This window comes from Toxotes jaculatrix, chromosome 9 (genome assembly GCF_017976425.1).
Source record: "Toxotes jaculatrix isolate fToxJac2 chromosome 9, fToxJac2.pri, whole genome shotgun sequence".
NCBI lineage: Eukaryota > Metazoa > Chordata > Actinopteri > Toxotidae > Toxotes > Toxotes jaculatrix.
The window spans coordinates 10,631,010-10,643,031 of record NC_054402.1 but is presented as its reverse complement, the minus strand read 5'-3'; the positions used below and the strand labels follow the sequence as shown (position 1 = coordinate 10,643,031).

Sequence of the window (12,022 nt, the reverse complement as noted above, 5' to 3'; positions counted from 1 at the left end):
CATCCAACCCCACTCCTCCTCTTCATCTACCCAGCCCCCACCTTGTTGAAAGCTCATTAAAAGACCTGCTGTTAATGAGCTAGAGGGATCATAGAACTTCATTTTCATTAGGGGGGGTGGGGGTGGGGTTAAGGCCAGAGATGCTGGTGCAGAGGGTTTTATGCCCTTAAAATGGAGTCAGCAATTATCCCAACCCCTTGACACTCCCCACCTACCTTGCTCTGCCTCCTAACATGCCCACAAACAATAACCAAACTGCCCCCCACCCTTTTCCCATCAATTTTGTGTCCTGAGAAATCCTTGTTGCCCATGTCCCATCACAGCTTGCTGCACCCATCCCACAACCTGCTGGATGGCTGACACCAACTCATATATCTACATACACACATACAGTACAATACACTCACTCACATACACGGGCTGGAATTACATTACAGTGTTTCTAGGCGAAGCCAGTAACATCCCGAGGATGTAAACAAGGAGTGAGGGTCCCTAATCCAAACGCTCAAATTAAAAATTAATAACTCAGCGCTGACTGTGGTCCTCAGAGAAATGACCCACGCTGACTGAGACAACATCCTGGTGAGAAAACACACTTAAAATAGTTTCAAAAGCTCTGTTCCCCAGAATAAGAAAAAATAAATAAAATAAACATGCACGGAATAGCAACCACAAGTAGAAAATGACACAAGTGGGAGTCAAAAAAACAAAACAAACAAAAAAAAATACTCCACAGTACAAATTATTTCACCTCAATTCTTTATTGAGGCTCCTCATGACATGGTACAAAATGGTGTCAAGTTTACAAAGACAGCAGAGTGGTATAGCTTCACAACAGCCAGTGTTCAGCGAAAAGGAGACAATGCTAGGAAAAGTGGAGGGCATGTAACAGTGACAGGCAGATAATATTATTAATAATAATAATAAGTGTAGCAACAGCAAGTATGTCCATCTATGTACAAAATATTATCCCTGAACAGTTACACTGCACTCAATCATAATCATTCATTACAACACTCATTCATTACAAGAATTTGTTTTCCCTGACACGAATGCAAGTAGAAATCAGATACGGTAACACAAAGTCATCACAGTAGTTAGGAAAAAGTCGGTAACACTCTACTTGAAGGCTCTGTCTTGTTATATCTGTTAAATGAACAGATTTCCTCATGCTTAACTTGTGTTTAAACCCTCATTGCTGACACATGATGACCTGTCCAAAGCACGACACAGTGATTATGACCAGCCATGTCATGCTTAGGACACGAGATTACAGGACAGGGGGTTCAAGTAGAGGATTTTTTTTTTGTTCTATGTACACACAAACACACAAAAACATTCACACAACTCACTCACCCAAGTGCTCGCACAAAACTCCACCAGTCAACGCTCTACTACCACACCTCTCAACTCTGTAGTTCAGCAGTGAAACAAACTTTTTCCAGATACACAATCACCAACATGCAGCATTCATAAATTAGGAAGAATTCAAACACAGTCAACAAAAAAAAAGAAAAAAAAAAGTTTTAAATGGCTGCAAAACATGCACAAGCTTCAAGCAGTCCGGCACTTTACAAATGTAAACAATGAAAGAGAGAAATTACCATCACAATACTAAGTACACATAGAGAAAAATAATACACACCCGTTTCACATGTAGGTAAAATTGCAGGTCTTTTATGCATAGAAACTAATGGGGAAAGAAACATCAGTATGTAAGACTTTAAAGCCTCCTCATTCACATTTGTAAAATTAGAAAAAAAAACAACAACAGAAAGTCATCCATACATACTGTCACAAAGAAGTCAGAGCACAACCTTGCTAGGCCCCTGTGAGCCCTGTAAACATTACGTTAAGTGACAAGTGTTGTGACAACCAAGCGCCTTTAAAAAGAGGAGTCTGAGAAACTGCAGGCGGACAGTGTTTGGATTCATTTCACCCCTGTGTCTGTCCAACACATCTTTAGTCTTTAAAAGGTCTTCTCAAAAGAAAACAGCTAGGTAGCACAATATCACCTCCCTCTATCTGCTGATGCTGAAAATATATTAACATTGCTCTATTTCTAGGCTTTTTTTTACTCAATATAATCCGTTCTATGTATTATCTGACAGTTAATATCCGTCTCCACCTGTCCAGTGGGTCACCAGAGAGATAAATCACTCGTCTTTTGCATCCTGCACTGCAACATGGTGATCAGTTTCCTGTGTCGGTGTGGACTGGCAGTTCACTTCCTGTTCAAGAGCTCTGGTAATCTCCCTGCTGAATGTCATGGCCTTGTTTTGCTCTGTGGTCTAAAGAACTGTAGGCACCTAGTTTCACCCAGCAGCTTTGCATACAATTGTGAACAACATAGCTGCTGTGTGCCTCAGTGCTGGCAGAGAGGAACGGGACTGCCTGCTGCTTTCTACAGTGCTGCAACTTCTTCTTTAGATTCCAGTTTAACTCGACTGTCATTTCAAGAATGGGATGAGTTCTTTTTATTTGAAGGGTGAGTTTGAACCTATACAGTGCTCTTTTAATGCCAATCTGTGAATGAGAACAGCACTCATGGTGCAGAAGTCAAAGCTGAGCTCACTTCTGCCCTGCTTTCAGGTGGGAGATCGCCCACTATGGCTGGACTCCCTCTGTTCTCCACATATTCTGCTTGGCTCTGACCCTCCTCCACCTCCATGCTTTTCACCACATTCCTCTCCATTTCTATCTGATCCATACTGCCTTCATCCTCCTCCATTTTCACCACCACTGCCTCTTCTTCAGCTTTTATAGCAGCTAAAGTGTCTGCAGCGCTGGCTTGCGCGTACGCTCCTACGCTGGCGTGGCTCAGGCCATGAACTTTCTTCAGATGTTTCTCCAGAGTGGCGTAGACGGTGAAGGGCACCGCACACAGCTGGCACAAAAAGGAGGCCTTAGCTCCCTGGGCTCCATGGGTCTTCATGTGGCGTGTTAACTTTGAACTCTGAGCGCAGGCATAGTTGCAGAGGCCGCAGCGGTAAGGCCGTTCACCTGTGTGGCTGCGACGGTGCACAGTCAGGTTACTGCTATTTCTGAACTGTTTACCACAGTACTCGCAGGCCTCATCTTTCTTCTTCTTCCCAGCTGAACCAGCAGTAGTATTATTATTGCTTCCTCCACTGCTGACACCTCCTGCTACACTCCTCCGCTCATTCTCCCTCTGCCACTCCTGCACAGCCTCGCTGACTTTGGCTGAGCTCCAGTCTTTCTCCCTCTCAATGATAACTCCTCTTTCGTTCTCCCAGTCTCCAACTCCTCGCACTCTGTCGCCCATCTCTGGACGTTTGGGTGTGCAGTTGCCACTTGCGATACCGCTCTCGCCGCTGCCCCCTGTCTCTCCGCTCTCCAGGGAGCCTTCAGAAGGGCTGGCGCAGGGTGAGGTGTGCTGGGGCTCCCCCTGCCCCTCTGCCTCCTCCTCCCCTCCCTCTCCCCCTTCTCTCTGGCGCTGGTACAGTCTTAGCAGCTCCCTGTCTGACGGTCTGACCTGCGAAGTCAGCAGCATCAGGCCTGAAGCTATGGAGGGATGTTTGGGCAGGGTCAGGTCCAGCTCAGAGGGGCCCTGGGCACCAACCACTCCCTTTGCTATGTTACCAGCTGGCTGCATTTGGAATCTCCCTCTTATCCCCTGCCTCCCCACATCCTCCTCCATCAAGACCATCTCCACCGACTCATATCCACTTGTTCCACCTCCAGCCTCCCTGTGATGGCTCCTTATGTGTCGGGCCAGCTGGCCACTCTGGGCAAAGGCCTGCCCGCACACTCCGCAGTGATACGGCCTCTCGCAGGCGTGAGTCCGGCGGTGGGTGGACAGGGCACGCAGAGACTGGAAGCTCTGGTCACACACCTCACAGTGGAAGTCGGTCTGGAGGCCACCCGTTTGAGGAAAGGGAGAAGCTGCTGGTGGAGAAGAGGATGGAGACAGCACCAGGCCTCCGGGGGAGCTGCCAGTGGTGTTATTATTCCCCTCTGCAAGCTCCCTGAGCCGCACTGAAAAGTTCAGAGCCTGCAGGGTACTGGAGGAGGAGGTGGAGGTGGTGTATGCCTGACGGGAGCGATTGACACGCAGGACAGAGGGTTGAAAGGCTGAGGCAAGAGCTTGGCTCAGGTGGCGTGGGTCCAGAGTGGCTGCAGCAGGTTTGTGCTCTTCAAGACCTCCTCCTCCGCCTCCTCTCATGTCTGCATCATCCTCCACGTCCTCTTGGTAGATGCTGAAGGAGTGTGTGTGCTGAGCGTGCTGTAAGAGCGCCCATGCAGATGGAAACACGCCTTCACACTGCTGGCAGGTGAAGTAGGACGGCTCCTCTGGCACTGGAAAACAAATATAGACAGAATGGAGTTAGTGATTAATGGATGTTAGTAAAGAATAGATAGTATAAAAATTGTCATGCTCCTTTGAGGTGCCTTGTAAATTCTTACATATTAAGCCTGCAAAAACTGATTTTTTTGGCCACTCAGGGGCAGGGTAAACAAGCTGTGAACACAACATCCACATATTTTTAAAGCTGATACATTGGCAAACAGTTTCCTTGTGACAAACACTAATATTTATTTGGAGTTGTGTTTGTGTCCAACTGATGAAATCAAGTCCAATATTTACTCTCCTTTGAGCTTGCTTTTTGGTGTCCACCAGCTTTTTAGCTGCTAAATGCTCCACCATGTTCACTAGCTAGATGCTAGGTTTGTATGTTTGCTGATGTATGATTGGTGCTGATGCATAATGTATGCACATGTACTGCAAAGTGGGTTTCTAGAGCTTTGTCTGTTGCAAAAACAGCCACCAGGCCCAGCCAATAATAATGCAATGAGAGAGGTGAGAGTGAAATTGAAAACAATGAGTTTAAAGATGTTAAAAAGCTCTGTAGAGCTGAGGGGAACTGAAGAATTGAGTGATAAATATCTGTGGTTTCATCACTCCGAGTAACCTTTTTGACATACAAGAAGTCATGTGACCCCTTGTTAGTATGAAAGTACAGATTATTGCAGTTTTAAAGTTATAAAAGCTCAACAGGAACATGAGTATCAGCATGACAACAGCCTAATCTTCCAAGAAGAGTAGCGCAGATTGATATGGACTCAAATGAATGTAGGATGGAGAGAAGGGCCAGGTGAGGCTGAGGATTTAGTGCGGAAAGGACAAAATGAGTAAGAGGAAAGGAGAGTTACAATAGTTGGACCCAAAGCAGAAGAGAAGCTGAGAGGCCAACAGAGAGGCAAGCCATGTCGCAAAGTACATCTGGAGATATTTTTATATGTGGATAGCTTTGTCTCCTTACCGAGAGCCACTCTCCAATTAAGCTGCAAATTGCTAATTAGCAGAACGTAGAAAACGAACGCTTTATGCAAATCAGGCACTGACTCAGCCTGCTTGACAAATGAGGCCTTTCTGCATAAATCAAAATTGGAGAGAAGATCCCCAAATTGAGGGGGAAAACAGTTCTTTTTTTTTTTTTTTTCTTTTTTGGAGAGGTTCAAAGCCGACTCTGGTATAAGCCTCTTTCATGTTTCCTCAAGTCAAATCCTTCTGTATTTTACTGGAGGGGGGAGGAGAGTGAAGATGAAAAAGAGAGCAACTGTTTCTTTCTCTTTTTCCCCTCTCCCGCCTTCCCTCTGTCTGGAGACGAGAGGAGATGTGGTGTTCATGTCCTTTAACCTAGCCTGAGGAGAAACCCAGGAGAAGTTGAGATACTTCTTTTAAAAATAGGGTGAAGAGTGAGAGCAGAGAAAAAAAAACAGATAGACAGATAGGTAGGTCAGGGCTCAGGAGATAAAAAGAAAATGAGATAAAAAGATTATAATGTAGTACAGGGGGCCAAGAGACACCACGAAAATATGTCACCCCTTTGGATTGTACTTGAGACCCATCCTCCAACCCCGGCTCTCCTCACCCCTCTGCCCCCCCCCCCCCCCAAAAACCTTCCAAATCTTTCCCTGAGGGGGGTGGAGGGGTGGGGGGGGCTTTTGTCTCGGGGTCCTGGAGTGAAACACAATACCCAGCCAGTTTCTCTTTCCTTGCCTCTCACTCCTCGCTTTTTTTTTTTTGTAAGGATTCCCATTTGGCCCGGGGTAGCACTTGAATATTAAGCAGAAGCAATAACTACTAATTAAAAATGCAGATTGGCTGGGAGCACTAACGAGCAGCAGGCAGAATCTCTTTTCCCTTGGGAGGCAGGGGGAGGAGAAAAGGGGGGGGGGGGGGGGGGGGGGGGGGGGGGGGTGAAAGAGGGCAAAGCGAAAGTGTGTTGAAGATGGGGGAAGAAATGGGGGGGGGTGGTGTTGGAGATGAGGAAAAAAAACAAACAAGGAGAATAAATAAAAAGGAATGAGACAGATGCACGCGGCTCTTCAGTAATCCATCCCACTCTACCCCCTTTTCTCTGCTTCACTCTTGAATACAGAAAATGGATGGAGGAGCTATCTGCTGTGGGATAACTGCTCTTTCACTTCCAGTCATCTCAGAAGATTCAGATGCTCAGTTTCCCTCCCACAAAACAGCTCGCCACTCAAGCAAAACAAGACTTCCTACCACTCACAGGGCTGCCGTTTGTCCAACTAAAAACGTCCTCTGCTACTTTAACATGCAACAACTCAAACTTTACGTAACATCTCATAAAATCGGCGAAGATGAGAACACTGAACTCTGGGTAAAAATTACAATGATGGACTCTAAATAAATGCAACCTAAATTGTCTAATGAAACTTTAATCCTAACTTACCCACTTTTGCATTATTCAAAGGGTGTCATGCCCCCCCCTCGCCTTGTGCACGTGTTAGCTTTGTTGTATAATACTGCAGGCACCAAATTACTAAACTCATAAGTTTTCTGACTGTAAGTGAGAGACAGAGCAAGAGATGAAAAAAAAAACAGACTGAAAGAGAAAAACAAGAGGGGTTGTGGACAAACGGAAATGGTGCGTGCACCCGTCCCCTGAGCGTTACACAAAGGAAGGAACTGCTAACGTGTGTGTGTACATGACTGAGAGTGTTTCAAAATGTGCAAAGGGGCATTCATACCTACTATGAGTGTGTTGCAAGATGCTCTGTCCATTTGCAATCATTTACAACATCCCACATTCACTTTGAAGACACAGGGTGACCTTCAAATACATCTGACCTTTGCAGGGAAAACACAATAATTCTCACACAACATCTCAAATGCGTTGTTAGCGACTGGACATGAAATTTTTTAAAAGGACTGTAATGAGAAGTCATGAATTGCTGATTTGAGTTTTGATGGGCTTTACCCTCACTGTGACATATTATATTTGGCACGACCATCATGGTGTCCACAGTCATTTTATAAAAAAAAAAAAAAACACAGACAGCAGCAGTAGAAAAGGCGTGAAGAAAACGACCTTTAGGAAAATCAGTGCGAATGTATGATATAAATTTATGCAGGAGGAGAAGCGAGGGGAGCCTTAAGAGACAGAAAATATGAAAACAGGGGCGAGAGGAGAGAGGAGATGATGCATAAGATGAAGAAAAAGCAGGAGGAAGGAAGAGATTCCCAGGAGCTCAGGTGGCTCGGCCCGGGGCAGAACAGTGGGAGATGGCAGAGGAGCCGCACATGATGCAATGTCCTCCATTACAGTGTCATGACAGCGAGGAGAGCTGCACGAACACATCCGCTCCTCTGACCATTTCATACTACGAAGCATCACTTCAACCCACAAAGCCCTTTTTGAAACAGTCTAAAGGGCCTGATAAACACTGAAATATGCTTCTCTGCTGGTTCTGAGGGGACGTGGCATCCGTCTCTGTTGTCCAGGGCACAGTGGAAGACAGAGAGGGAGAAACATGTTTACCTGGCCATTCCACCTCAGAGACTGACAGTCAGGGAGACGGGAAGGAGCTCTGGAGCTCAGGTGCTCAGTGTGGGGCCCTCATGGGACCCTTGGTCCCCTCCGAACGCTCCTGACGCCTATCCTTTCCACACAATTAGCCTGTGCGTCACTAACTCACGCAGGCCTGCTAATGGCAACGGCTAGCTAATGAGCTGGACTCGGGAGGCAGAGGGAACAGTTGTTAAATGAAGAGGAGGGCGGTTGAAAGAAAAAAATAAAACAAAACAAAAAAACAGAGTCACTAATTAGCAACCTGCCCTCTTTTTCTGCTTCTTCTTCCAAGGACTCACCTGGTTTGTTGGGCTCCACCCTCACCTTCACGCCAGACTCCTCCCCCCAACCTCTGTCCCTGGCCACCCCTCTCCTCAGTTCGATGAAGCCCGGCACCAGCTCTGTGTTTGCAACACGCTGTTGTGCGTGGTTGGCAGGTGAGGGGGGCGTGGCGCTGGCGTTTGGGCCTTGGTTTCGGGAGCGGCAGCCGCCCTGTTTGTGCTGGATGAACGCCAGGATGTGGGCGAGGGGGAAAGCTTGGCTGCACTGGCCGCAGGTCAGGAGGTCACGACCTTGGTCAGGAGCTCGGACCTGTGGAGGAGGAGGAGCAGGGTCGTCTGACGAGCCGGTGCCATCCGCCGCGTCAGTGGCATCTGAAAAATATGACAAGCAGGGGAAGAGAGAAAGTTCAGTTACTGACAGAGATGACATTTTAAAACTTTGAACTATTTTAAATATAACAGAGTAGGATGGGCCCATCAGTTAACAGACAGATACACGTGTATAGTTCATCACACAGGGATTTAGGCACCCCTCAGTACTGGGGAGAGAAATAAAGATCAATGTTTTAATAAAGCTGCAAAAAGCAGTCAATTAATTTATTGACAGAAAATGTATTAGTTAAGTAGCCCTCCACATTCTCATTCTCAAATGTGAATACTCTCCTGTTTTGACAGTAAAGTGAATATCTTTGGATTTTAGACTGTTGATCAGACAAAACAAAACCTCTGAAGATGTCACCTCGGACTGTTCTAATACTTTATAGGCCAAACTATCTGGAAAATGATCACTGGTTGCTGTGATTTATTTTTCAAAAAGTTATCAATCACTGTCTGTGTCACAAGAGTAACAATCGCATTTCATCCAGTGCTGATGTGTAAGTCTTTTTTTTTTCCATAGGTAGGCAACAGTACCTATGAAAAACAGTCTGTGTGGAGAGGGTTCTCTAAAGCCAGCTTCTTTTTCTTTTACTTCTTCAGGAGGTACATCACCAGAGAACATCGGTTTTATAAAAACCTTTGCCTCTCTGTCCAAAATACAAAGAGGGGAACAAAATATTAAGTCTAAAAAAAATTTTAAAATCCCACTGAATGTATGGACAGCACCAAAATATGCTGCTCCACACTGGATTTCTTCTAAGGACCATTTTAATTATGCTCTTGCAAATTAACAACCCAAAGCTCAACATGAAATAGTGCTGTTAGACCTCAGTGGAAACAGCATACAGGCGTGGTGATTGAAAGTGCTACTTTCAGTTGTAAGCACTACAGCAACTAGGCCAATCTGCTCAGCCAATACTGACCACTTCCTTTAACCAACCTAAAACAGATCCGCTTGCCCTGAATGAGACTGCTGAGTGCAGAGAGAGAGCAGCCAAACGGTCCAGCCGAGCAGGGCACATCAGCCTCCAGTTTATCTGACAAGTGGAATTATTAAATTGTAAAGTATAAGATTATGACTTAGGCTTTCAGCTTTCACTCACAATAATATGTTGCCCTACCAGCCACAGGCAGCGGGAGCTGGTTTCTCAACAGGAAGTGGATTGCAATAAAAGAGAAAAAAAGTGACTGAAGGTGTTTGAGATAAGAGCAGCCCCTGTGTGTCTGTGGGGGCTTTCTTGTACTCACAAACGTACAGGACAGCTCATCTGACACAACAGTAATCACCTGACAAATCTTTTGTGGTTTGCAGGCTGAAATGCATGTGAATGTGGACACAACTTAAAGCAAACCTCTTAAGAGCCTGTGTAAACTCTGTAAATGTCTTAAGAAATTCTCCCAGCTCAGGTCAGGTAGAGCTCTGAGAAGGAGGAGGAGGAGGGGGAGGAGGGGTCAGTAGACTCTTGCTCAACACGGTCATGGGCACACCTTGATGCCTGGACTGGATCCACCTGCCCGGGCTAGGCCGGCTAGCACACAGGACAGGTACAGACAGTACAGTTTGAAGTCGGATCTCGCCAGTTGTTACTCAAAAATGTCACCTTTCCTGTTTCAGAGCTGCGCTGTTTGTGCAGACTTGCAAGGCGCGGTCACACACACACACACACACATACATACACACACACACACACACACACACACACACACACACACACACACACACACACACACACACACAAAGAGAGAGGCAGGGTTGAGTCAGGGCCTGTGGTCACACCAGACATGCACCACTGGTCTCCAGTAGAGAACTGTAAAAAACAAATGGTGTTTTTAAGTTTCCCTCTTATTCCCTTTCAAGCATCACGTTTCGCATCGCTGTCTTTATGTTTGAACAATCTGAACAGGATCAAATTGGATATAGTCTACATTTTCATTTAAGAGTGTGTTTTAATTGGCCAAGTATTATTTTTTTTAAAAAAGTAAGTAAGTAAGTGTTTCATGGTGTAAAAAAGCTGGATGAGTCCAGTCTCTTGGCATTAAACAAATGATGTATCCCGGGAGCAGAGGGAAGAAAACTGTCCCACACGAACCAAAGACAGACCGAGAAACTTGATCATCGTCTAACCTGGAAATATTAATCATCGTGTTCGGACCTGTAGCCTCTGAAAACAGCGTGCCAACAAACCGGTCCTTCCTCTATGTGCACGACTGCAGCCTCAGTGTACATCAGGACAAACACGACAAGAAAATTATAAGCCCTTATCTAAATATTTGCCTGCAAAGTGAGCATAATGGATCAAAATATCTCCACATTGACCCGCTTGACACCAATGTAAACACAAAGATACTTTAAAAAGCTAATGAGAAGTGTTTTGTTGTTGTTTTAAAATTAAACGAATAACACGTTCACCCATCATTTACTTAATACAACAACGAATCTGTGATAATCAGTGCCAGCGCGCATCCAAACCATGCGCGCAAACTGGCAATAAAACAAAACCATGACCCGAATTTATTTTAGTTTCACCTAAAAAGAAAACATCACATCCGTCTCCGCGAGTCTAAACGTGCCCCACACACCGCTGCTCTCTCTCGGGCTTACCTTGAAATGCACTCAGGTGCTGCGGTCTGCTTCCAAGTTTGCGCCTGGACATCGCGTCGAGCGTTCCGCGTTTGGCACCTTTCTGGGTCTCAAACAGCAAAACCCTCCCGAACCAAAAATCCGCCCAGCGGCTCCTTCTTCCGATAAGTTGACCGAAACCCGAGCGGCGGGGACAGACTGATAAGACTGACTGGCCTCTGCCTGGACTCGCACTGAGCGGTGAAGGCAGCGTTCAAGTTCACACTTCTTCCCCCGCAGCGAGCGGAGGGCAAAAAGGGGCATGGGCGAGTGTAGGCGCCGCCCGCCCCGCCGCTCCTCCGACCCTGACCCCGCCCACCTCGGTTAACACGCTTTATCACTTTTCTCTTTTACACAGTCTCCTTTTGGTTTCTACCAAGGTTTAACTGTCTGTTTCAATCATACCCGATAGTAGAAATCAACATCTAGTTCCTCCTCAGTAGCTCCGGGGAACTGGCGCGCTGGTTTTCCACAGGTGTCTACAAAACCAAACCGGAACCAGAGGAGAACTCATTTCTCCTTTTTTTGTTCACCAGCTGTGTCTGCTACAGAGATACAAAAAAAACAAAAAAAAAAAAAAACACCAAAAACTCTGATAAAATGCCACAAAACTCAGCAGAAAGACTCGGTAAGGAGAAGCTGCAGTGAAGCATCTTCAGCCGCAAAGCTCAGATTTGTCGCCACCTACTGATTGAACCTCAACCGCCTGTCACAAGTTTTTAAATCAAATAAGGTGTCTTAAGGAGCATTTAGTATTTTTAAGATCGACATTTGATGAAATATTTAACATATGCAAGCCAAAGAAAAATAACCAGTGTTTCTCAGTGTATAACTTGTAAGTAAAAGAAATAAGAAAATGAGCAAATAATTTCAAAGTCACTTTTATTCACTGTTCTGTA

General features: G+C 45.8%; 1 protein-coding gene across 1 annotated transcript; it reads right to left on the bottom strand.

Annotated features, from left to right (window-relative positions):
- Nucleotides 1–780: 780 nt before the first annotated feature.
- znf296 (zinc finger protein 296) lies at nt 781–11,353 on the bottom strand. Its single transcript, XM_041046286.1, has 3 exons — nt 11,106–11,353; nt 8,144–8,497; nt 781–4,320 (listed from the first exon to the last, which is right to left on the bottom strand). Exons 1-3 carry the CDS (start codon nt 11,155–11,157, stop codon nt 2,546–2,548), a joined length of 2,181 nt encoding a protein of 726 aa, XP_040902220.1. The 5' UTR covers nt 11,158–11,353; the 3' UTR covers nt 781–2,545.
- Nucleotides 11,354–12,022: the final 669 nt, after the last annotated feature.

Bases quoted from the DNA above. Each gene is read 5' to 3' on its own strand.
- znf296 (XM_041046286.1), bottom strand. From the start codon at position 11,157: ATGTCCAGGCGCAAACTTGGAAGCAGACCGCAGCACCTGAGTGCATTT. The intron at 8,498-11,105 runs GTAAGCCCGAGA...CATATTTTTCAG, and splicing joins GCACCTGAGTGCATTTCAAG to ATGCCACTGACGCGGCGGAT. The intron at 4,321-8,143 runs GTGAGTCCTTGG...TTTGTTTTCCAG, and splicing joins GGTGGAGCCCAACAAACCAG to TGCCAGAGGAGCCGTCCTAC.